The sequence below is a fragment of the Petaurus breviceps genome, unplaced genomic scaffold (assembly GCF_028583685.1).
Source record: "Petaurus breviceps papuanus isolate PSGF00001 unplaced genomic scaffold, PetGlider_PUasm1.0 90603, whole genome shotgun sequence".
NCBI lineage: Eukaryota > Metazoa > Chordata > Mammalia > Diprotodontia > Petauridae > Petaurus > Petaurus breviceps.
In genome coordinates, this window is record NW_027187284.1 from 909,063 (window position 1) to 933,493 (window position 24,431).

At 35.8% G+C, this 24,431-nt stretch overlaps 1 protein-coding gene across 10 annotated transcripts in view; it reads right to left on the reverse strand.

The window, feature by feature from the left end:
- DMD (dystrophin) overlaps positions 1-24,431 on the reverse strand; it is a 2,504,498-nt gene that overhangs the window by 772,463 nt on the left and 1,707,604 nt on the right. For all 10 annotated transcript variants that reach the window (XM_069063824.1, XM_069063827.1, XM_069063826.1 and 7 more), the window contains one exon: positions 22,072-22,180. In XM_069063824.1, coding sequence (XP_068919925.1) covers positions 22,072-22,180 — 109 coding nt within the window. The remainder of the gene's footprint in view (positions 1-22,071; positions 22,181-24,431) is intronic.

A 24,431-nucleotide genomic window follows, 5' to 3' on the forward strand; every position in this document is an offset into this window, starting at 1 on the left:
AAAGTTTTTAAAATATTCATATAAACATCTAAAAAGGAGCACTTTCCCAGTAAAATATTTGCAATGTGCAGTTTTTGAATTCTCTATGAGAGAAAGAAAAAAAGGTTTTGTTTTTGAATCTGAAAATATATGGTCTTGTCTATGAATCATTCTCAAGTACAGGGGAAAAAATAGAATGATGCATACTAATTTATAGAACTGCCCCCCACCAAATACACAGGTTTCTCTGAACCAATTTGAAAGCGATCTATTTAAAGCATATTATAACATAATTTTTATATCATAGAGTTCAGTAATAGCTATAGTTGTAAGGATAATACTCCCTTCACAAAAGCTAATTCTATTGCCTCAATTTTCATTGTTAGACAAAGTAGCCAAAAGCTAATGTGTAGGTAGGTCTTTACTCAGAATAAGATTTGTGCTGGTTTGAAAACCCAGTATGTATCAGCAAAGTTCATTCCTATTTTTGTCTTCTACACATCTCCACACCAAATAAATAACTTAATAACAGTAAGCAATTCAGATACACAGTGAAAAAAATTTCCTCTCTCCTCTTAGACTCTAATGTATATAGACCCAAACTCTGAACTCAAGAGCTTTTGAAATAAAAATGCCTATAGCCATCATTCTGGGAAGCAACTCTTGTGGAGATGCAACCTGCTAAATGCTCCTGCAGATGCTATGGTCACAGCTATTAAAGACCAAGAAAAGAAAGTTCATGCCACTAAAATTCTGTCAAATGGTTCAACATGAGGAACTGATATGATCACATTTCTTTCCGACATAAATTATGAATATTTTTATACATTTGAAATGGTTAGAATGAAAATAGTGAGTAAACAAAGCAAAAGGTCTTTTATCTCTCTACTTTTCAAAAACCTTCTGTCATTTAGCATTGTTTAGAGAATAGACTACAAACTCCTTAACATGGAATCAAGTTCTTATTCAATATGGTCATTTTTATTTCACTACTCCCCTTTACATGGTCTTATGCTGCAATTTAATTAGATGAGTGAGTAATTAGACTAAACACTTAGAAGAGACAGTGTCATATAGTAGAAAGTAAATCAGGATTAGTAAATATTTGATAAAATATCTTATGTTCCTGTGGAAAAGGTGGAGAGATATGGTTTAAATAACAGTACAATTAGTTGGGTTTGGAACTAGTTGATTTATTGACTCAGATGGGTTGTTAACTGTGCAATATCACTTAGAAAGATCTCCAGTAGAGGGCCCTGGGATCTGTGCTTGGCTACACACTGACTAAAATTGTTTACCAATGGCTTAGATAAAAACATAGGTGGAATACATTTATGAATTATGAATATTACACAAAGATGGGAGGGATAACCAACACATAGGATGGAAAAATCTTCATCCAAAAATTTCTTGAAAGACTAGAGAATTGGGATGCATCTGTTAAGATAAAATCTAGTGGGGATAAAGCCACAAACTTGGGTTCTCAAGTAAAATTTAAGAATACAGAATAGAAGAGGTATGGGGAAATGGTGGTTTGACTTTTAAAAAAGGATCTAAGGTCTTTAGGAAACTATAAACTCAATATGAGTTAGCAATTTGTTGGAGAAATTAAAAAAAAGGAAATCCAATCTGGGGTTATATTAAGAGAGGAATAGATTTCAGGAATAAAAAACTTATGGTCCTTTTGTATTCTCTGTTGAGACCACATCTGGAACATTTTTTTTCAATTCTGGAAAGCATTACTTAAGAAGGAAGCCACAAACCTCCAACTGAGTAGGGAGAAAAATGAGAGAGAGAAAATGTTAGCACTGAAAAGAACCTTACAGATGATATAGTTGTTGTATCAGGTTGGAAGGTGTTGGTGGAGGTGAGGAATTGTCACTATTGTCTGTTTCTGTAGATATTTGTGTCTATATATCTTTCTATGTTTCTATATATCCATCTAACTTTCTATTTATATGTACAAATATAGATAAGTAGATATCTATATATCTTTTCTTAGTACCATATGATAAACACAGGAACCCTGGGAGTAACATCCACCAGTTACCAAAATCCACCAGTCCTGCTTCTAGCCTTGCCCTACTAATCATTAATTGTCTTGGGCAAATAACTCCTGTAGAGAAAGGGCCATTTATTTTCACCAGCTATCAACCAACTGCCATCCATAGGGCAGGCAAGCCAGGTTAGCTAAAACAGCAAAGTACCTGGAAAAGGAGCATGTACATGCCTAGTAAATCAAACCACCATCACCACCTTGATTCTTATGTCCCCTCAGTTTCTAGTGGATATAGCCCCAAACCATGCGCCCAAAAGTTTTTGAAGTAAAAATGCCAGCAATCATTATTCTAGGAAACAACCCTTGTGGAGAAGCAGCTTGCTAAATGTTCTTACAAATACTACAGTCACAGTTATTGCAGACTAAGAAAAGAAAAGTCTTGACTCTAAAATTCTGGGCACTATCAAATCATTCAACAGGAGAAATTCATTTGATTTGAATAGTAGAAATTACATTTATTGTGTCATTGATTTGTTTCGTTGCTGTACTCTATGGATCATGGAACCTTTCTGTTTAACTTGTAGCTGAAATCTTTCATATTTGTTGTCTCATTGGAATTAAGAGCTGAGATTGTCTTACTTTTATATTTGTATCTCCACTCTTTAGCTCAGTGATTTGCATATGGTAAGTGCTTAATAAATGCTTTTAAAATTTATTCATTCACATGCTGTCAATTAAGGGCAGAGTCCCATTTATGCACCACCCAATACCTGTGGATGCATTTGGGTAATTGTCAAGCTGCCATTACCTTCCTCAGGCTCTTAGAGCTTTCACTGTCATTTACTTCTTGTCTTTGCCCCTTTCCAGGTAGTGATGCTCTTATCCTATGATATCAAAGGCATGAATTCATATGTCCAGCATCAGATCAGTAATGTAGGCTCTGATTGTACTCACTGTATCTCTTATTCATTCACCCCTGATTCAGGACTCTCCTCTAAGAAGTATTTAACTAAATTATATGAATGTTGTCAAAATAAGAAGCATTATTCAATATGTAACATTGACATAGACCATAGACTTTATAAGAGAGGTAGCATGATGCATTATGTGACTAACAAGATGGAAGATTAGACACTTTCTCTGATCTTCTTGACCTTGCAAATGTCTTCAAAATAGGAGTGGTTTGCAAGATAAAGTAATTTCAGCTATCTATACTCTAAGATACCAAGAACCTTAATGAGGTAACAACTCACTAAAATAAGGTCAGAGAAGGTTAATCCTCAATACCTTACATGCTTACTCAGTATAATTTTTCCCATTGGCCATCATATACTGGCAGGTCTACAAATGCATATTTATGAGATTGTAACAAAATTCAGTTATTCTTCTTTCCTCTTCCCAGTCTCTGCCAAAACTCCAAAAGGCAGTGAAGAAGGAGGCTGAGATAACTTTGTGGTATAGGAATCAGACAAGTTGCCATCAAAGGAGGAGGAGTCAGAGAGTGAAAAACAAAGGAATATAAAGGAATAAACATCTAAATTATAAAAAGTTTCAGGTGGAAGAAAACTTCAGGTAAAGACCTCAAGAAAAAGCAAATACAACAGGAAAATATATGAATTTCATATATATGAATATATAAAGGGAATATGACCTCTAGTTTGGCTACAAAAATCTAGATATCTATATAAATATGGCAATACAAATGAAAGTAAATTAACAACTGATGAGGCAGAGGAACTTGTGGATTCCCAAGAGAGTTTGGACCCAGAAGAGAATGTTCCCACATGGTTTAAAAGAGAAACAAGCATCATAAAAACAGAATCTGTGGTCTACATAGAAGAAATAATCAGTAAAATAGAAAATCTTACCACAGTGGCAAACTTCACATAAGGAAAAAAAAGAAAGAACAACTAGTTGGGAATGCAAATACAAAAAGGCAATCTGAAGGAAGAGAATGAAGTAATAAGATTAAAAGAATACATGATCTCTATACAAATAAAACATATTGATCTAAAAGAGAGGATGCAAAGAGACAATTTAAGGATTATAAATTTGCCAAAAGAACAAAAAACTTGAACATGATAGTGCAAGAAATAATAAAAGAAATTACCAGAAATTCTGAACCCAAAACCAAAACTTCAGTTAAAAGAATCCACCAAATTTCTCAGCAGAAAATGTAAAAATCTCTATGTTAAAAACTCCAAAACACAAAGCAATTAAATTTAATAATTCCAATGACAAGCAGAAGACTCTGCTAGCACTCAGAACAAAGACATTGAAACATAAAGGAAATAAACTTCAGATGATACAGAAGCATTCTGCATCAGCAAGAAATGGAAGGAGTCAATGAAATACTATGTTCCAAAGAACATTGGATCTCGAGATGTAACTTAAAGACATATACCCTGTAAAGTTGAGCCTAACTATTAAAGAAAAATGATGGATGTTCAATAAAAATGAGATATCTGAATTAATAGAAATTCAAGAAAGGCAAAGACAAAGAGCAAGCAAGGAAATAGCACAGATAATGAAATAAATTAACCAGAAAAGAAACAAAAATGAAAGATGCTTATGAAGTTAAAAACAGTAACAATAACAACAAACTAAAAACAGAGACCATTATGAGATTGCTTTCTAAAAGTATAGAAGTAGACACGGGTGAAAGCAGAAATCAAATAGAAGTGATGGTGGCAGAAAAAGCCTATATTGCCTATGGATAAATCAATAATTTTTTGTTGCTTTTTTTTGGAGGGACTTAAATTGGAAAGTGTAATGGAAAGCAAAGAAGTACTTAACACCTTGTTTCAGCTATTTAATTATTTGTACCTTGTTTCACTTCAAGTTTCTTTTAAGCCTTGCCTCTTTTGGTTAAGAAACAGAACTTGTGAACCCCATAACTTGTGAGCCTCAGAACTTATGAACCCCTGTTGCTGATGCAACTGGAAGGGGAGGAGCTAAAGACTACATTATAAGAAGCCCAAGCTGGGAGAGAGCAGAACTGAGAAGAGAGCACTTGTGGTGGCAGAATTGAGAAGGGAAACTTTGTGGTGGCCAGGCACTCTGTTTGTCTGTTCTGTTTGTGTTGATTTTTGTTTCTGATACTTTGTATAGAAGCACTGGGACCTTATTGGAATCCCTGAAAGAGGATCTTCTTGTTGTCTGTTTACAGAAGTCCTGGAGGAGGGATTCGGAGGTCCTGGGACTGTATTGATGATTTGTGTTGAGTTCTCAGACCTTGTATATGGGTCTGTGTTGATTTCACAGGGAGGTAGTGAAATTGATGATGGTGCTGGCAATGTGCATGAATGTTGCTTTGACTCTGTTAAGCTTTGTCTTCCCAGAAACAGAAACTGAAGGATTTGAGGTGGACTGGACACTGTGAGCTTCAATATGGAACAAGAACTAGATGAGGAGCTAGGTGAGGAGTTGAGAGCTGCCTACCTTTGAACCCAGGTGACAGTTGGGTAGATTCAGGTAGGAGATAGACCCATGGAAGAGGATGAATTTGGGAACTGGCCTAGAATCAAGATGAAAAAGACCTCTCCTTGGGTACTTTGATGCTGACTGAGAAGATAATGATTTATTGTGGCGTAGGGGTGGAGAACCTTAACCTTTGTACTTTGTGTCCCTTAAGGAGGCTTGGTCCTTAAGGATGATTGAGTTAAAGACTTACTGAATGATATCTTTTGCCTAAAACTACGTGGCCACTTCAGTGATAACTTGTTATGTTATAACATTGCCAATGCTGTACTCTGATTTCTGTGAATGTTTGGTTTTAATTTACTGATGAATACATAGAGAGTCCACTATATTATGTAATCAGAACCTTAAAGCTGTCACAGTAGCAGTCCTCTGGAAAGCTGCTTGTGCTTGGCTTTACAGGAGGGTATATAAAAGGGGATAAAGAAGAAAGAAGATTGAAGGGAGCATGTGATGTACCGTAATCGTCAAAGTATAACAACGGAGGGAAAATAATTCCTGTTGTCTTCAGATAGTAGACCGTCTGTAGAAGAATGGGTGAGGTGGCAAAGGGAGAAAATGAAGAGAGAATACTGGTTTCAATGGTGAGAAGGGGTCCAATTGAAAAAAAAAAATCCTTCCATAGGCACAGAGAGATACAATGGGAGATAAGGATGTTACTTTGAATATAACCTGAAGGGATTTGGTACTTAGAAAAACCACTCACTATGCCTAAGAAGAAGGGAAAGCAGAGTTCCTAGAGGCAAATGACACTCAGAAGAGTGGGAAAACATGAGTTGAAAATAGATTTCATTTAAAAAATGGGATAATTATCATAAGAAGGGCAAAGGGTACTATGTTACAAGCACAGAGACTCAGGAAAACTCTTGACTTGGGGCAATACTTCTATACTCTCTCTTACCTGTAAGAACTGGAATTTCTAAGAGAGAAGCACAACAAAAAAGTGGATTGTTGGGAAGATAAACACACATACACACACACAAATGCAATGATATAGAATCTCTTTAGAAAAGGGGATGCAAGATAGCTACCTTAGGAGTTTTAATGCTATGAAGAATATAGAGACTAAAGAAAGAATAAACATGAATCAAAGAAAAAAAAGTCTTATAAAATAGAAAGGAAAGACAAATGATGGAGAAAATAAGGAAAAATAGTTTTTAGAAAAAGTACAGAAAATGAAATTTTAAAACCTAATAAGCAAAATAGGTTGAAAAGTAAGGAGAAAAGGAATTTTATTTAACTAATTAACTGAGAGGGGAAACATTAGGTAACTAGATAAAAGAAAAAGAAAGAATTAATAAATTAAGCAAAGAAAGGGGCAACAAATAGAAGTTTGAGGTGAGAGGACTAAAGATGAGGAAAAAAGCTGATGGGAATAGAGTTTCCTTAAAATTGATTAAGTTTAAATGGTTATCAGGCAAAGAATTATCACTGGAGAAGGAGAGAGGAAAAATATTGATTTGGAGAGGTCCCTTTAGAGTCAGAAAATCTGAGTTCCAAACCTATCTCTAATGCTTACTACTTGTGTGACTTTGAGGAAATCATAGCCTTCCTAGGCCTCAGTCTCTTAAGATGAGGGAGTTAGAATAAATAGCCTATGAGTTCCTTTCTAGATCAAAATCAATGCTCATATCATTTTAAGACATTGATAAAGTGGAGAGTGTATAGAAGTTGTTAAACAGGAAAATAAAAGGCCTTGTGTCCATGCTGAAAGCGTTCTCAGTGGAAAGGGTTCAGAATGTTTAGACTGGACATGAAAAACCTGAGGGGGAACATATGGGCTGTATTCAAGTATTTGAAGGGTTCATATGGAAGAAGGAGTCTTATTCTGTTTGGGTATAAGTTTCAAAGAGGAATGTTTAAACTTGATGCTAGGAAAAACTTTCTAGAGATATGAATATTTGAAAAATAAAATGTGATGTCTTGGTTTGAGGTGTATTCCCTTTCATTAGAAGTCTTCAAGCATAGTTTTGATGATAAATAATTTGGTATGTTGTGGAGATTTCTCTTGAGTATAGGTTATACTGGTTGGCTAGTCAGATTTGTTCCAACACAGAAACTTTGTGATTCTGTAATTAGGTGATCTATAAGGTTTCTTACTGTTTTCAATCTTATGATTTGTTATGAAGCATCTGAAGGTTTCTGAAGCTAGTCAGATCTTTGCATTAGAAAGATCTTTGTGCCAGCTCTTTTGAAAGGGAAAGGGTGGAAAGCATGAAAAAAGAGTGCATGTTTGTATGCCTGCATATCTGTGCATTTATAAACACATGTACTTTTAGGCTAATATTTTATGTACATTATAAAACAAGGCATAAAAAGAAATTGAAAGAAAATTAAATAAAGATGAAATAAACACTATTAAATCTTTTAACAATACAAAACAACTTTTTTCTTTTCCCTGAACATATTACTAATGCTTTTTGGTGAGGATAATATAAATGAATATGCCTCATTATTTTTAATATTGTAACAAAGAAATGGCCAATGAGCATAGTCCCAGTCAAGCAGTCTGTATATGCTAATAAGGACTTGGCTCATTGACCAACTACTATTTCACTATCATTGTTTAACAAAGTAAATTTAATCAAAGTTCACTTAATTTTAATATTTAGTTTTAATGACTGCTGTAGTTGAACATCGTATCCCTACATATATATGTAGATCCAAATGGAAGAAGTAAATTTTTGACTGCCCCTGTCATAATAGATTTTTTTTTCAATCATACCTACCAATTATGCAATTAAAAATTCAGGTAACAAATTTCCTTCTTCCTTCATATACATGTGTGGGGGCGGGGCGGGATGGGGATATGATCTCTGAAGAAGTCAGTTTCTATGTTCTGCAAGATAACTGTCTGGAAGGAGGAATGAATTAATAGTCGAGCGGAAGACAAGATGTTTGGGTAGTTACCTAATAGTGACTATCATTTTTCATTTGCTACAAGCTATCTTGGGATCAGGCTTACTGACCTGAGAGAATCCTGTGCTTGGTTACCTGATCCCCAGGGCCTACACTAGTAACAAGAGCCACTAATCTAATGGCTCCTTTCACTCCTGCTGCAGCGTTTACTCCTGCTATAATCCTACTTCTCTTAAAGACACCTTTAAGGAGTCTTCATTTTTTTTTCCTGTTGAGGAGAAAGGTAAGGAAGAGCCTAGACTTCTATGCTCCTGTGTGGAGGATCCTGGGCCATGGTGTGTGTTGCTGCTGTGACTAGGGGAAGAATTTTAGAAAGGGGAAATTGCACAGAGGACAGTGGCTTGCTTGCCTTCCCAGGAAGCAGAGTATTTAGTTAACTGTCCAGTACAGCCTGAGCTACATACAAGTAAAACAAAACAGCAGAAACAGGCCGCAAGAGACAATGGTTGTGCTGCTCTCCTCAGTTCTAAGGTTTTCTTCCCACACACCCAGGGTTCCTCTTGCACAACCCACTTCAGAGATCACTGGCTTAGAAGGATCAAATGAAAATTCCTTAATGTGGCACTCAGGCCTCTCTACTATCTGGATCCTACCACTTTTCCATTTTAGTTTGCATCATTCTCCCTCACAAACTCTTGGTGACAATCACACTGGACTCTCAGTTGTTCCCAGAACTCCATATCTCATCTTTGGCTTTCATGCATTTGCATGAGCCACTCTCCCATGCCCTTGTGCTCTCTTAATTCTGCCTGTCACGTATCTTATTTTCTGATAAGGGTTCAACTCAGGTGTCATTTCCTCTGTGAAGCCTTACCTTGTCTGCTGGTGTTCTTTCTCTTATGATGATTCACATATAAGTTCTGTCTCACAGTAGAATAGAATAGAATGGAAACTCCTTGAGTGTAGGGACTGTCTTCTTACTCTTAGTCATTGTATCCCTAAAGCTCAGTGCATTGCTCAACATGTGGCAGACACTGAATAAATATGCTAAATTAAATCAAAAGGAAACAACAGAAGCAGGACTCTATTTTTACTATACCATGCTGATGAAATAGACAATGATGTCTTATTCACTTCATCTATTGAACCAAATAAATACTAGGGTAGATTCCCAGATGACCAGGTCTATAGAACATAGAACTGTTAATCAAGAAAGAGGACTATAGAATCTTATTTTGAAAGAGAGAGAGAGAGAGAGAGAGAGAGAGAGAGAGAGAGAGAGAGATAGAGAGAGAGAGAGAGAGAGAGAGAGAGAGAGAGAGAATAAATGAATAGCACCTTAAGTATGCCTCTTTAATTACTCTTGCAGCAGATGCTAGGTGGCTCACTGGATAGAGCATTTGGTCTGGAGTCAAAAAGACCAGAGTTCAAAGTTGGCCTCAAATGTGCAGTAGTTGTGTGACCCAGGGCAAGCTCTCTTTGCCTAAATCCAGTGGAGAAGTGAGTGGAAAACTACTCTAGTATTTTTGCCAAGAAAACTCCAGATGGGTCAGGAAGAGCCAGACATGCCTTAAAGACAGAATAACAACAATAATTACTCTTGCACTTAAGAGAGGCACTGGACTAGGTGATGCCTGGTCCTTCCCACAGTTTCTTGTTATGATATTGTTATTAAACTGAATTGGTACTTGACTGATAGGTCTAGAATTCTCAGAAGAAAAGCTAAGGACCAACAAGGCTAAAATACCAAGATTCTTATTATGATGGCCCCTCCCATACCAGTATCTTCTCTGATCTTCCAGAGGCATGAAAAACAGATTATAGGCAAATTTTCATTCGTCAAAAGTCAGATACAGAGCTCAGAAGTGAGCAATAACTAACTGGGGAGGTTACCACCTGTATTTTCATTTCTGCCCTGTGGTTATACTTATAACTTCAGTATGGGCCAGGGATTTCAGACAATACAAAGAAGAATGAAAATCAGAATTTCGATTATATTTCACTTTGTATAACACTGTTTCCCATAGCAGGACTGAGATTGTAGGACTGAACCTACAAGTCCATTTCTTCCAGTGAATTATTCACATACCCAAGACCCAGTGTGCCTGAAGAACCTTAAGCATGTTCAACAAGGGCCAGGGGGAAAATGGAAATAGAATTAGGTAGACATTTGTAAATGTGTGTCTTGTACATGCTATTACTGGAAACATATCAGATGCAGAGGCCTCAGAGACCCTATAACTGGGTTAAATAAGAAGTAGCAACCTTCTTTTTCCCGATTTACATCAGATCTCTGTTATTTAAGCATATTTTCCTCGTATGTTGTATTTATTTACTTTGATAATAGCTACAAATCCATGAATTCAAATATTCCAGGGAGTCAGAGATCAAGATGGAAATCCCCAGAATCACAGAGATTTATGTCTATAAACTTGCTTATTATATTTGTATTCATGCAGCTTTGAAGGTACAGTGTCAGCTTTTTGCCCAGGCTCTTTTCATCACTTCTCCCCGTTGGGGTTGCACTACATGCTGTGCATGACCTCAAGAGATTCCTCAAGCTGTATGCAGAGAGTAAATTGAATCTGAAAGCTTTATTAGACAAGTTTGTCTTTTGGCTGATAGTGGCGAATGTCAGTTGTATTGAAAAATAAAACCTCTTATGAAACTCAGTCCTGACCTTGAAAACATCTCCAATCAATGTGTAAGATTCAATTCTGAACTCAGCTTTTATTTGTTAAACACAAGACCACATGAGTGAAAGACAAAGGCATATGCTTCCTTGGAAAAGGGGGAAAAATTATCAAGAAACATAACCTGAATGTTCTTCTGTTCTTGGTGAAATGTAGACTGATTTAAAAATAAAATGGTACTATATAATTAATACTTCTTCCTTTTTATAGAAAAAGAAAATACGAGTTCCTACCTTTATGAGTAAGCAGCTCTTTGGAAAAGTTAAACCCAAGAATGAAAGGTAATTCCCTTAGAAAATAAAGAGGGGCAAAAAGTACAGTCCCTCCTCTCCTGAAATTTCAGTGGAATGCCTTTATCTCCTCTAGGGTGGCTTTTGGGTTTCTCTCCAGAGCCATTATTAGTAAGTATCACACCAAGGACAAGCACCAAATGAAACAAGCAGAACTAAAGGTACCTACAAATCACTTTTTCAAGATAAATCAAGTTTTAGGGTAGGGCGAGGGTAAGAGATTTTAGGCAGATACCCCAGAATTCAGGACTCAAGGCCTTTTCTGGGGGAAAAACCCTAAGAAAATATCTCACAGGCTTAAGAGAAGCCCCCAGACACAGACCCCTAAAAGAAAGGAAACTGTGACAGGTTGGCCACTGCTGGGGGAAGCTACTAACTGGTAGCTTCCTCTTTTAACTAATTATTTTTGTTAAGTGCTAAGTTCAGTTTTTCTACCTGATAAAGTACAAGTGCTATCAGTGCTCTCTGAATTTTGATGCCCTAGAGCCAAGCTGACCACGGTTTCATTAAATAACTGTGATAATAAATACAGAGACATAAAAAAGGAGATTCTATAATCTTGATTTCTTTTTCTAGTGTAGAAGTAATTCACTTATCAAGATATTGTACAATAATTAGAGTGGGGTCTTAAAATGAGGAAGACTCTGGTTCAGGTCATGCCTCTAACATATAATAGCTGTGTGAACATATGAAAGTCACTTAGACTTTCAGTGCTCTAGGCAATTAAGGCTATATGCTTTTATATTTTTTTAATTTTCTTTTTTATTCTAAACTTAACAAATACTAAATCAAATTAGCATCTCAACACAGAGTAAAATAAAAAATGAAGATTTTACAAGAAACTATGAATCTCTATTATGCATAGCTTACTTTTAATATAGTGTATATAGTATATATATTAATAATATATACACATCCATATATATATGTATGTGTGTGTGTGTATGTATACACACATATATAAAATAAATTCAAACTATAACTTTCAAAGTTGTCCTGGTTGTCAGCAATTCTTTCTGGCTTTCTTTCTGTTCTCTCTTAAAAATAAAATGCTTCTATTTCACTCTTTTTTTTTTCTTTTTGTTTACTCTATCCCTATCCCCACTCTTCCTCTTGTCCAACTCCCAATTGAACAACAACCAAAAAAATATTCTGGTAACAAATATTCATAGACAAATAAACCAAATTCCCATATTGGTTATGTCTAAGAGTAGATGCAGAGAAGGTACAAATGTGCATTGTTAGAAGGAATTTCCTATGCTAATTACAGATCTAGCCCCCATCCCTAATAATTCTACATGGACATATAGGGATATATGCCCTGGGTCATAGACATATCCTAAATGTATTTGTCATGGGCTGGCTAATATCACATTAAAATCTAAAATTTTCTTGACAATTTGGAAGAGAAGACCAACATGAATGAGGCAAAATTTATGAGAAACAACATAAAGGTAATATTTGTGGTGAAGCAAAGCTCATCGTACATTCATGTATAGAAGAAAAGTTAGCATAGATTCATAGATTTAGAACTGGGAGGGGCCTCTAAAGACATCTAATCCAACTTCTTCATTTTACAGATCAGGAAACTAAGATCTATGGAGATGCATTTCTCTTTTCCCATTGGTGATGTAGCAAGAGGGGATGGCTTGAATCACAATAAATCATATTAGGTTATTGAAAGTCTAGCCTGACTAAAATTACAATAACACATTGTTAAACAAAGGTGTGCCATCTACATATGTATATCAAATAAATGACAAAGAATAATAATTAAATTTTGACCTATAGAAGAAACCTTCCAACTTGTTGCATCTTTTAAGATGTTGAATATGTATTATGCACTCCTTTTGCTTTTGCATCGATTTCACAAGATTCTGACATGTATTCATCAATTCTTCATCATGAAATCATATATCACATTGAATATTAAGCATACCTTTAATGGACAGTCCATTTTTCTAAGTCTAGCCTTGGTCATAGCCCATAGATTTTCAATAAGTTTTAAATCAGGTGAATTGTTAGCTCATTGAAGCATGTTCATCTTTTGTCAAAAAATTTTTTTCAACCTTTCATGATGTATGGCATGGTTCAAAGCCATATTATAGTATTCTATTTCTACTCGGGAATTTCTGCAGAACTGGAACATTATTGCTTCTTTGTATGTTAATACATCCACCAGATTTCATCATTCCTTCAATCAGAGGTCTCCAGGCCCATTATAAGTGAAACATTCTAAAATATTTTGCATATTACTATTTTACAGTTTGATGAAGAAGGACAGCTCCTAAAGGCTTATGTAGATGCTTCTGACAACAGTTTTGTTAGAGCCTTTTTATCAGTTTTCATTACTCCAGTCTTTGTATTGCCTTTCCCATAACAACGGTTTTTGTTTTTCTCTTTGTAGAAATAGTCACTGTTGTTTTATTGGCCTTCTCGCTATTCTTCAACTTCAAGAAATTTAAAGTACACCATAGAGGAATCAATAACAATCCCACCTGCCAGGTCTCTCTGTGTCTTTGCTTGTTTTCTGAAGATTAACTAGGCAGGTTTTCAACAATAGTTTGACAGTTCTTGGCAATGTTTTTCATTTTTAACATTTGCTTTTTGCTCATAGGCACAAATGATCCTATCCCATTGTGGCCTTGAATAATTTTTGAAATGTTTGAATTACCCATACCCAAATCTTCTCCAATATCTCTGTCATTCAAGTGTACTCTTTAAAAAAAAACCTACAACTTCTGCCCATTTACAAGGAGTAATAGCCATTCTTAATAAATCTCAGAATTTAAAACACAATAAAAGAGAACACTGAAATATGTGTATGGCACACAATGTGGCATTCATCTGACAAAGAAGGTGAGGAAAACAGCTCTACCCTGTTTCATCTGGACCAAGTCCAATTATCTGAGTTAGTCTTGTGTAAGTAGAATCGTACACACATGGCCATTGTTATCACATGTCAAAATTATTACTTGGCCCAAGAGATGTGGAGACCACTGTACTCTACATTGTTAGCAAAATGAAGAAGTTTATATTCATAAAGTTGTTTTCCTAGGACTTTCTTAGAATTGGTGAAAAAGACATATAACCTTTTGAGGACCTTATGGAACACAAAATTCTACTCTACAATATATGTGCAATACTGTAGCAATTTCTCTCTGGAATCTTTGATTTTTTTTTAAGTAAAGTTTAGGTTTTTCAGTGGAATACTCTGTGTGTATGGGGGTTATTGAAGAAAATAGTTGGGTCACCTATTCTTTCAGAGGAATATTAGAAATACATACATTATCCTCCCAACTATTATGTAGGCACTACTGACATGAAAATAATTGCAAATAGTTCTATCTTCCCTTTGCTAATATATGTCACAAAGAAGTAATGTGACAAATACGTCCATCTGAGTAGGAAAAAGTTCTAGATTCAAATCCTGTCTCTCACAAATACTAACTATGGGGTCCTGGAAAAGTCACTTAATGTCTCAGTGGCTCATGTATCTCTAAGACTCTATAACACAGATGAGTTACTGTTTTCCATCTGTGTTATACATTTCCATATGAGGGGCTCTACACACCAATGACATGATGCAAAGTGTAATCATCTGATTATACATTTTCCAGTGATCCCAAGCAAGGCTACTATATTAGTAAAACTTTACAATATACCAAGGTTAAGACATTTGTGCTAGAGCCAACCCTTTATTATCTGTGGTAATGGAGGGCATGGATAATTGAAATCCTCTAATAATCTGAAAACTTCATTTAGTCATTAGTTTCAAGCCTCCTCCTCCATAAAAGTCTTTGCCACAGCTTCTGACAATTGAAAATTGACTAATTGGAACCTCTTTTGCTTTACCTGTTCCTGCTTTCCCTGTTATAGAATTAATAATCAAGTAATAAAACTGTCAAGAGGTCAGAAGGGAGAGAATAAAAGGATCTGCATAATCCACAAAATGGATAATTAACCTCTGAATAATAGAGATTTCACTGTATATCACTGTCCTTCATAAAAGTGATACGACTGATGGTGTGATTTCTCATACATGAGACTGATTAAAAAGACTGATGCATGGCCAGAAGTCCCATGCTGCCTTGCTAGAATGACTTTTGTTCCCCCTTAACAATGACTTGAACCTGTCAGGTATCCAATTTGCTTTTATGACTCTTACCCCACTAACTACCATGTGGCATGATATGTACTATCAGATTGTGAAACCTCATTACACAGTGTTTCATATATATTCTTCTGCTGCCAAATCCCAGGTTGTATCTCTGTCAATGCTCAGGGCTATGACAAATCTAGAGAGAGGATATGGATTTAATTTCTTACACTCATTAGGTGGCTCCACGGTCTGGTGCAGAGTATTCAACCATGGATTTGAAGAAGTTTGAATGTTTTCAAAGTTGCTTGGTCTAGGTAATTAAAATAACCAAAAGGGTGGATTCATTAGGTGCTTTTAATTATTGTACCATCAGATTTCACTTACTACATTGTTATGGTAAGACCAGGGTTCCCAGTTTCTCTGCAATAGGGATTCGTTTTCCCTAAAAGGTAACAAAGATGTCCCTGGGATTTGATTTGTCCCTGCCTCCCTCAACAGGCAGCTTCCTGGTCATGTTGTTTTTCATTCTTCATTCTAGAAGAGGACCAATGGCATCAGGAGGGTGAAGTCTTGATTTGTAAGTGAACTGGATTTAAGTGAGGCAGGGCTGTGCATAGTCATCAGCCTCACTCTCTCCTCCAGAGTTACAGGAGGCTAATGTGATGGCAAGACATAGGTCAGGACTTCTGGAGATGCCTCTAGAAAGCAGTGGGAGACCCTCGCCTTGTTAAGCTAAGGTCTTTCTCTGGTCTCGTTGTTTGAGGAAACTCCCATTCAGTGATTAAAGGCTAGGTAAGAACTGAGGCAAAAGGTGGTCTAGTTGACTTCCCAAAAGAATCAATCTGGGAGGGGAGAACCCTCAGAGTTTCTGGCCAGAACAGAAACAATTACTGTTTACTCTCAGTCACCTAATGGTAGGGAAAAGTCCTATCCACATGGAATTGGGCCCTTGTGACTCGGGGGAACTTCTGAAGCACAAATAAATCCCCATATCTTGCCCTGTTGACCAGACCTATTTACAAAGAGAGACAACATAGGCCATGACCAGGGAAGCTAAGTCCCACCATAACCTTGTTGCATACCCTCCCTGTGTTAAGACAAAGCAAACTTCCATTTGTTAAGAGTTCAATGACTTGTGAGAGCCTCTTTTTTCTTAACATGGAACTTAAATAGGGTATTGGCATTAAAGCTTCCCCTAACAATTGTCATCACAATCTTATACAGTAGAAATATTTCATAATTGTCCAGCCTGAACCCAGTCTGGTATAGATAGTAAAAAAAAAAAAAATAGGAGTCATCAGCAGGGACAGAAACAGGCAACTGGGTTGGGGTTGGGGCAGATGGCTTTCCTTCTGTTTGTAGGTTTGCTGTTCTTGAAGAAGATGAAAGTTGAGAATTAGAGGAAGAAAGAAAAATGTGTGAATAGCTTGATGTTTTTCCTAGGATTATAGCAGTAGAGCAGCTTATACAAATGAAATTCCATGGTATAAAAGTGCCCAATTCAAAAAATAAAAGAAAAAATGATAGAGTAAGGCAACATTTGGACCAAAAATTCACCTCCATAAAAAACTAAAACAAATAAACAAAAACAAGAACCCAACAAATTGACCTGACCTAGGAGGTCTTTTATTTGCTTTTATAAAATTCAGTTAATAGAGAATGATAAAGGACCTTTACAAGGGAGAAGCTTGATATTTCATGAAAGCCACCTTTAAAAATTCAAATACAAACAAATAAATAACATTCTGAGTGATTCATTTGTCTCTTTTTCAATTAAGGGCTTAACAGCACACTCTCCCTACCTTTCATAATATATAACATACTCCAATGTTTTCCCATCTAGCTCTTCCACCCAAAGCAATGCAACATAGTCTGATGCCATGCCGACAGGACATCCAAACAGGACTTTATGAATGTCCCTTTATATTTTCTGCCAGGTAATATATAATGCAAGAAACACAAATACAGGGAAATTCATCCTGACCCTTGAGGAATTTCCATTTAAAGCTGGCCATAGAAAATTAATCCAATATATCTGCAGCTATCTACCATTTCTTCTTTTTAAATTTTTTTTTAATGGCAATCAATAGTTTTTTCTTGCAATGATGCAAAACAGTAGTTTTTAAAATGCCATAAGATTGTTTAGTTGACTTTTGAGGCTTTGAAATTTGACTGCTGCAAAAGGAACTATACATTTCTTTTTCTGTAACTGGAAATAAATCTTTACTTTTATTTCATAAGGAGTCTATCAGAATTACTCACCTTAGAAGAATGGTGATTGTACAAATTCTATATACAAAGATTAAAAAATTTGAATAACAGTAGCTAGTATTTAGTGTTTAAGGTTTGCAACATACTGTACAATATTATTTTATTTTTTTTCCTCACAACAACTGGGGAAGTGGGTGCTAATATTATCCTATTTTGTAAGTGAGGGAACTAAAGCAAAAAGAGGTTAAGTTCATATAGCTAGTAAGTGTCTAGGACTAGATGTGACCTAAATTTTCATTCCTTTTTATGATTTTCTATAATTTCTATAATTCTTTTCTATAATTAAAAAAATAATCTTCATGCAAGTTAGTTAAAAGTCTCTATTACTTTTTTTTTTTTTTGCTTTTTGGAGGGCAATTGGGGTTAAGTGACTTGCCCAAAGTCACATGGCTAGTAATTGTGTCAAGTCTGAGGCCGAATTTGAACTCAGGTCCTCCTGACTCCAGGACCAGTGCTCTATTCACTGCAGCACCTAGCCACCCCTGTCCATTACTTTTGAGACAGAAAAGCACGTAATCTTTCTTGTGCTTTGTAGGCTGCCAGTTCTAGCTATTTTGCTTACATGGTGGTAACAGTTTAAAAACTGGGGCGAGATTGTGAACTCTATCCAGGAGAGACACAAACACCAAAGCAATGTGCTCAAGGTTGATGGATTCTGCATTAATTAATTCTGAAAAATGTAGAAAACTTTTATTAGTTCCAAGAACTGAAGCTTTGCCTTCTGTTCCATGAGTATGAGAGAAATGTTTCCTGTTGTCTTTGTTCTCTATTTCATTATACTTTAACAAAAAACTGCAAATCAGAAGAGGTCAGAACTGGACCATAATAAATACTTATTGAATGAGACTGAGTGACTAACTATTGCTAGACAAAATCTAAGGGACATTCTCTACTCAAGGAGGTCTTGGCCTTGAGGGTATGTCATGGACTCCTTTGACAATCTGGTAAAATGTATGGACCATTTCTCAGAACATTTTAAATTCATACAATATCTAGGATTACAAAGGAAACCAATAATATTTAATTGCCAACGGAATTTTTTCCTTCATCTAAGTTAATAGATCCTTGAAATCTATCGATGAACTCTTGGAGTCCCTGTTCTATTCCTAAACCCTCATTTTAAAGATGAGGATACTGAGGCCCACAGAAATGATTCAAGTTTTCCAAAATCATACAACTAATCACTTGCAGAGTCAAGAATAGGACTCCCAGTCTTTTGATTCCTAGTCATTTGTTCTATATGTTATATGCATTCAGTTTATATGGTACTGTCTCCCACTTGCAAGGATGCCAAATAAATCCATTAAAAAAATAACCCACAGTGTATTACATTGTAGCTGTGACATGCCAACTCACAGAGCTGTCTAGTTGCTATAATGCCAAATAAATTCATTTTTATCAAAATTTAATTTTGGAAGAGGCAACCTACAAGTGTGGTTTAAAGTGTGGTCCTTTTCACTTCTAGGTCTCTGAGCTAAGCACCCCAAGGTAAGAAGTAGAGATTTGAGCCGGGAGCTCTCTCTAGTGGTAATCTTTTGCAGTTCCTGGTTCTGCAACAATGGAGTGGAAAAGACAGGAGAGGATAGAGGATAAATGGGAAATCCCAAATGACAGCATCATGAACCATAGAAGAGTTCCTCTGGACCCTGAGTCATTCTACCAGGGTATCTTAAGTCTTTAGAAAAGAACTCCTAGAAAGCCATTAGTATGTAAATGAATCAGGGACTCCCTGACTCTTCCTGTGTGTGTGTGAGACTATATGTGCATGTTTCCACGATATCAGCAAGTTCTAAGACTCTTTATAGAGCAGGGACTGAGTTGTCATTTCCTTTTTGCTGCCTATAGCACCATGCTGTGCGCATGCTAAGGACTTAAAATGCATGTTGAGTTATCCATTCATTCAATAAAATGAAAAGAATTAAAGGCAAATGGGAGGCAGCTGTAGAGATTACAGTATTCAGACATTCTCTTTTCTCTCTTTAATGTAAATATGTGTGATGGTTCATAGCATCAGAATTATGAATTGTTCATGCACCTGATTTAGCAAAGTAGAACAATAATCATTAGATTTTTTTTACTCTTAAAATGAAGCAATATGAAGGAACTGAATCTAGAGTTTATAAGTAATTCACCAGAGTAAAGAAATTTTTGTTATATTTTGTTTTCCTTTTAATGCCAGTGGTATTTGAATCCTAATGTGTGGTAAGGCAATATTTCCTAATTCTTTTTTTTTAGGCAATATATTGTGAAACCAGCATTACAAATATAGCTGACCTAACAGCAACTATCCACTTAAAGTTAAACTTTAGGAAACAGTATATACTAAATAAATGTCCATTTAGGTTATGAAAGTATCTTGTGTTCCTGAAACAACATGCACTTATGCTGTGTAAGGTGCTGCAGAAATGGTTTGTGTTCATTCTCCAAAGGACCAGACTAGCTGAATGCTGGGAGTTCTTCACCAGGAAGGTAATATTGGACACCAGGTGGAATTTTTTTTTCACCTAAAGAAACTCATGAAGGCTTTCTGCTAAGGCATAGAAAGGCCTTTGCTAAGCATCAATGGATATGCCTGGCTTCTTCAATATCATATTTGGTGAAGCATAAGAGAAGCAATAGTGCCTTTTCTTTTTTTAGAGCTTATGAAGCATATTCTTCATGGCAACTCTTGGATGTCAATAATGTATATACTGTTATTCTCATTTTATAGATGAGAAACTAAGGGCTAGCTATTAAGTAATTCACCTGACCCCCAAAGCCCAGAAAATGAACTTCATAACTAGGTCTTTTGGTACCTAGTACATTGTTCTTTACACTATTTAATGTTGGTAGATATCAACCACACTATGTTGTTTCCAAATTAAAACAATTATAATAACATTCACTTGAGATAAAAACAATTCTGAATATAATTTAATCTTTAATAACTCAGGAAACATTTCAGGTTTCCTCAATGCCTTAGGGTGATGATTATGACATAAATTTTTTTACACTGTAGCTGTGACATACCAATTAATAAAACCATCTAGTTTCTAGAATGCCAGATAAACCTGTTTTTATCAACATTAAATTTTGGAGGAAGCAAATCACAAGTGGAGCAAAGAAACTGGATGTTCTAGCCCTGAATCTGCAAGTAATTAGCTGTGTGACCTGGACGAGTTAAATTGTTTTTCTGTGTCTTATTTTCCTCATTTGTAAATAGACATGTGATCTGATGAGAACCAAAACACTATTTTAGTAAAATATCTTGAGACATCCCAACAACTGCCTGTAATAGTTACTTCTCGAGTACAACCCATTCATAAATTGGGCACTGGCTTATGCATATTATCCAACAAGAGATCAAATTCGAGTGGACAACAATATGGTATAAAATGAATGCATATGTGCTGAGGAAACACAAATTTACAGCTCATAAAAAGAAATGGACCTGACACAATCAGCTCTATACGCATCCTGACATAGCAAGTTTAGTGCCTCAGACTGACAAAAAAAATAATAATGCTTGCACATCATGTTCAGTCCTCCTATGTCACTGAAGATAGCTATGAATGTTCAGAAGGCCATAGAGAAACATAGTCCCTAAGTTGCAAAGTGAGATTCAATTGAAGTAGTGTTTGTACCTTCTGCTAAAATGGTGTTTGGTTATCACGACCATAAGAAAGCTTATTTAGAACATTAGCAATGACAGACAAAAAGCAATCGACCTGACCTGACTCATACTTCCAATCATCCTTTTGATCTTTGAAGATTAGGCATGGCAAGATCAAAATGTTAGCATTATTGCTAATTGTCAAGTCTAGGTATTTTTTTTTCCTGCATCATTTCACAACCCTACCATTATGTTAATGCTTCTTTCCCCTGGTGAACCAGTCAATATTGTATTTAAATCCTCTACCCAGTGAATGGATTGAATGCCAAATTTAAAAAAAAGCTGATTTTATGAAGCTTTTTTCAGAAAAGATTAGAAAATAACTAAATGAAGACTTTCTTTTTCTTCTAAGTCTATTTGGATGGCTGGTCAGTTTGTTTCTCCTCTTCCTCCTCCTCCCCTTCCTCCTCCTCTTCCTCCTCCTCCTCCTCCTCTTCCTCTCTCTCTCTCTCTCTCCCCATCATCTCTTCCTCTTGTTTCTTACTCTTTCTCTTTGTATTTTCCTAATACTAATTTTTTAAATCCTTTTGTTAATCAGTTCCTTATCTAGACTTCTACAAAATGAATACTATTTTAAAAAACCCCACCATATTTAGATAAGGTAGAATATATATTAAAAAAAAACTAACCTCACACGTACCAGTAATAAAAAAAAAAGGATATATTTTCCTTTTTCATATATACCTGAAGAATGTTTATACTTCTAGTTTATTTGCTAACAAGATAATCCACTATATTGTACTTACAGACACCAGGAACAGTAGGTCCAGATGCTATTCCTTTTGGCTTTCCCCTTACGTCTTCAAGTAAATTATTTACTGCCTTCCAGTCAGAGCTCAAGTCTTCTAATTTTCTCTTTAACAGAAAAGAATGTGTTTTACTTATTAGATAAATAACTTAAATACATTTATTGCATAATTTTATTCGTTGTTTTGGATTAAATTACTATATTTTTACATTTTTGTTTAAAATTAATTGACCTTGGGTATATTTCATGCATTGAGAAGTTCTGCACAAAAACTCACTGCTTCTACAAATAGTCATTTAGTACCCATTGGACTCAAGGTACTATTTTAGATAAATTTTAACTTACAATGATTTGCTACCATTTATGAGGTTTTTTTTTGAGTCTGGAGCTTGTTATTTAATTAATATAAGAAATTATCTTTCCTGTCTTGACTGGTAACTATTCTACAACTCAAAAAGAATTGCTAGAAGTAATACAGTGTTACTTGACATGCCCAAGGGTCACATAGACACCATTTTTCTTTTTTTTTTTTTAAGGCAATTGGGGTTAAGTAACTTGCTCAAGGTTACACGGCCAGTTATTTCTGGGTGTGGTGATAAGTATCTGAGCCCAGATTCGATCCCCAGGTCATCACGACACTGGGGCCGGTGCTCTTACTTGCTGAGCCACCTTGCCACCCCTAAGCAACTGGGGTTAAGTAACTTGCTCAAGGTTACAAGGCCAGGTGTTGCTGGGTGGGTGCTAAGTGTCTGAGCCTGGATTTGATTCCCAGGTCATCCTGACACTGGAGCTGGTGCTCTTACTCGCTGTGCTACCTGGCTGCCCCATAGACACCATTTTTCAAAGGCAGGGTTTGAACCTGTGTCTTTCTCAATCTGGGATAGGCTCTCTATCCATTACCTCACATATGGTACTACATAAAGATGAAAAAATGGCAGGAATTTTGATTATCAATTAATCATTTGTTGGTCACCATGCATGATCTTTTTCATTTTTGTGTGTGCCATTTTTGGCATCTCCTCCCCCCCATTTTTTGTAATATCTATGAAATTGATCCCTTGATTGTCTTTAAATTGTATCACTTCCAGCAAAGATTTTCTCTGTATGTATTTTGTAAGTTCCAGTTATTTATTTTAAAATCAATTTCATTTTGTTGAATGCCATTTCCACTATTTTATATGGTATATTTCATACTGAGGTATTACCAATATGAACATGGTCATTCTACAAACTCTGATGAGGAGCAGAAATTGCTTTTAATAATTCCAAGCTACTTCGTGCTGTCAAATGCCAGTTTTTGTTTTGTTTTGTTTTGCTTTGATTTTTGGAGGGGGAAGGTAGGGCAATTGAGGGTAAGTGACTTGCCCAAGGTCACATGGCTAGTTTTTGTGTTAAGTGTCTGAGGCTGGATTTGAACACAGGTCCTCCTCACTCCAGGGCCAGTGCTCTATTCACTGTGACACCTAGCTACTCCCAAATCCCAGTTTTTTAACTTCAATGTTCTCCTAGTGATACTATCATTGCTATGAATTCTGAACTACTATAATCTCAAAATACTCAAAATTATAGTTGGCCCAAAGGGCAATGTAAAGAACCACAGTGGATATAAGAGAGCAGTGATGATGTACAGACAAAAAGTTTTATACACACACACACACACACACACACACACACACACACACACATAAACACCATCAGGGAGATGTAAAACTGGAAATTTTGTGTGACCAATCACATAGTAAGAAAAGAATAACAAATGATGAGGCCAAGTATTGTAGTGGTAGCCTTGAAATACTGAAAGAACCAAAGGAAATCCCTTGTATTCTATGAAGAAATTCTATGGAAGATTTGTGAGAGCACCACTGACAAGAATATGAGAACAAGGGAAGGCATGGATAGGTTGTGATAATGTACAAGAACATAAATGCTAATAAGATAATAGATTCATTAGGTATATTTCACTATATTATATTGTATAAGATTTTATTAAGCTATGCTATACTGTGCTGTACTATTAATTATTATGCTATACTATTTTGAGGGGCATAGACATTTTTCTTTGGTATAGGAAACTCCCAACAAAGAAACTTCTATTTGCAGGTCAGCAACAGTTCTTATTACAAAGCTTTTATCTTAGAGAATTGCCTGGGGAATTGATAGGTTAAATGGCTTATCAAAGATTGCATAGAGAATATGTGTCTATGCCAGAACTTGAACATAGGCCTTCTAAACTCCTAAGCTGACTTTCTAGACATTAAACACTGTCTTTTAAAAAATTATTTATTTTTTAAACATTCTTTTCATTTTAAAATTTTGAATTCCAAATTCTCTCCTTCCCTCCCACTTCTCTCCCACTTA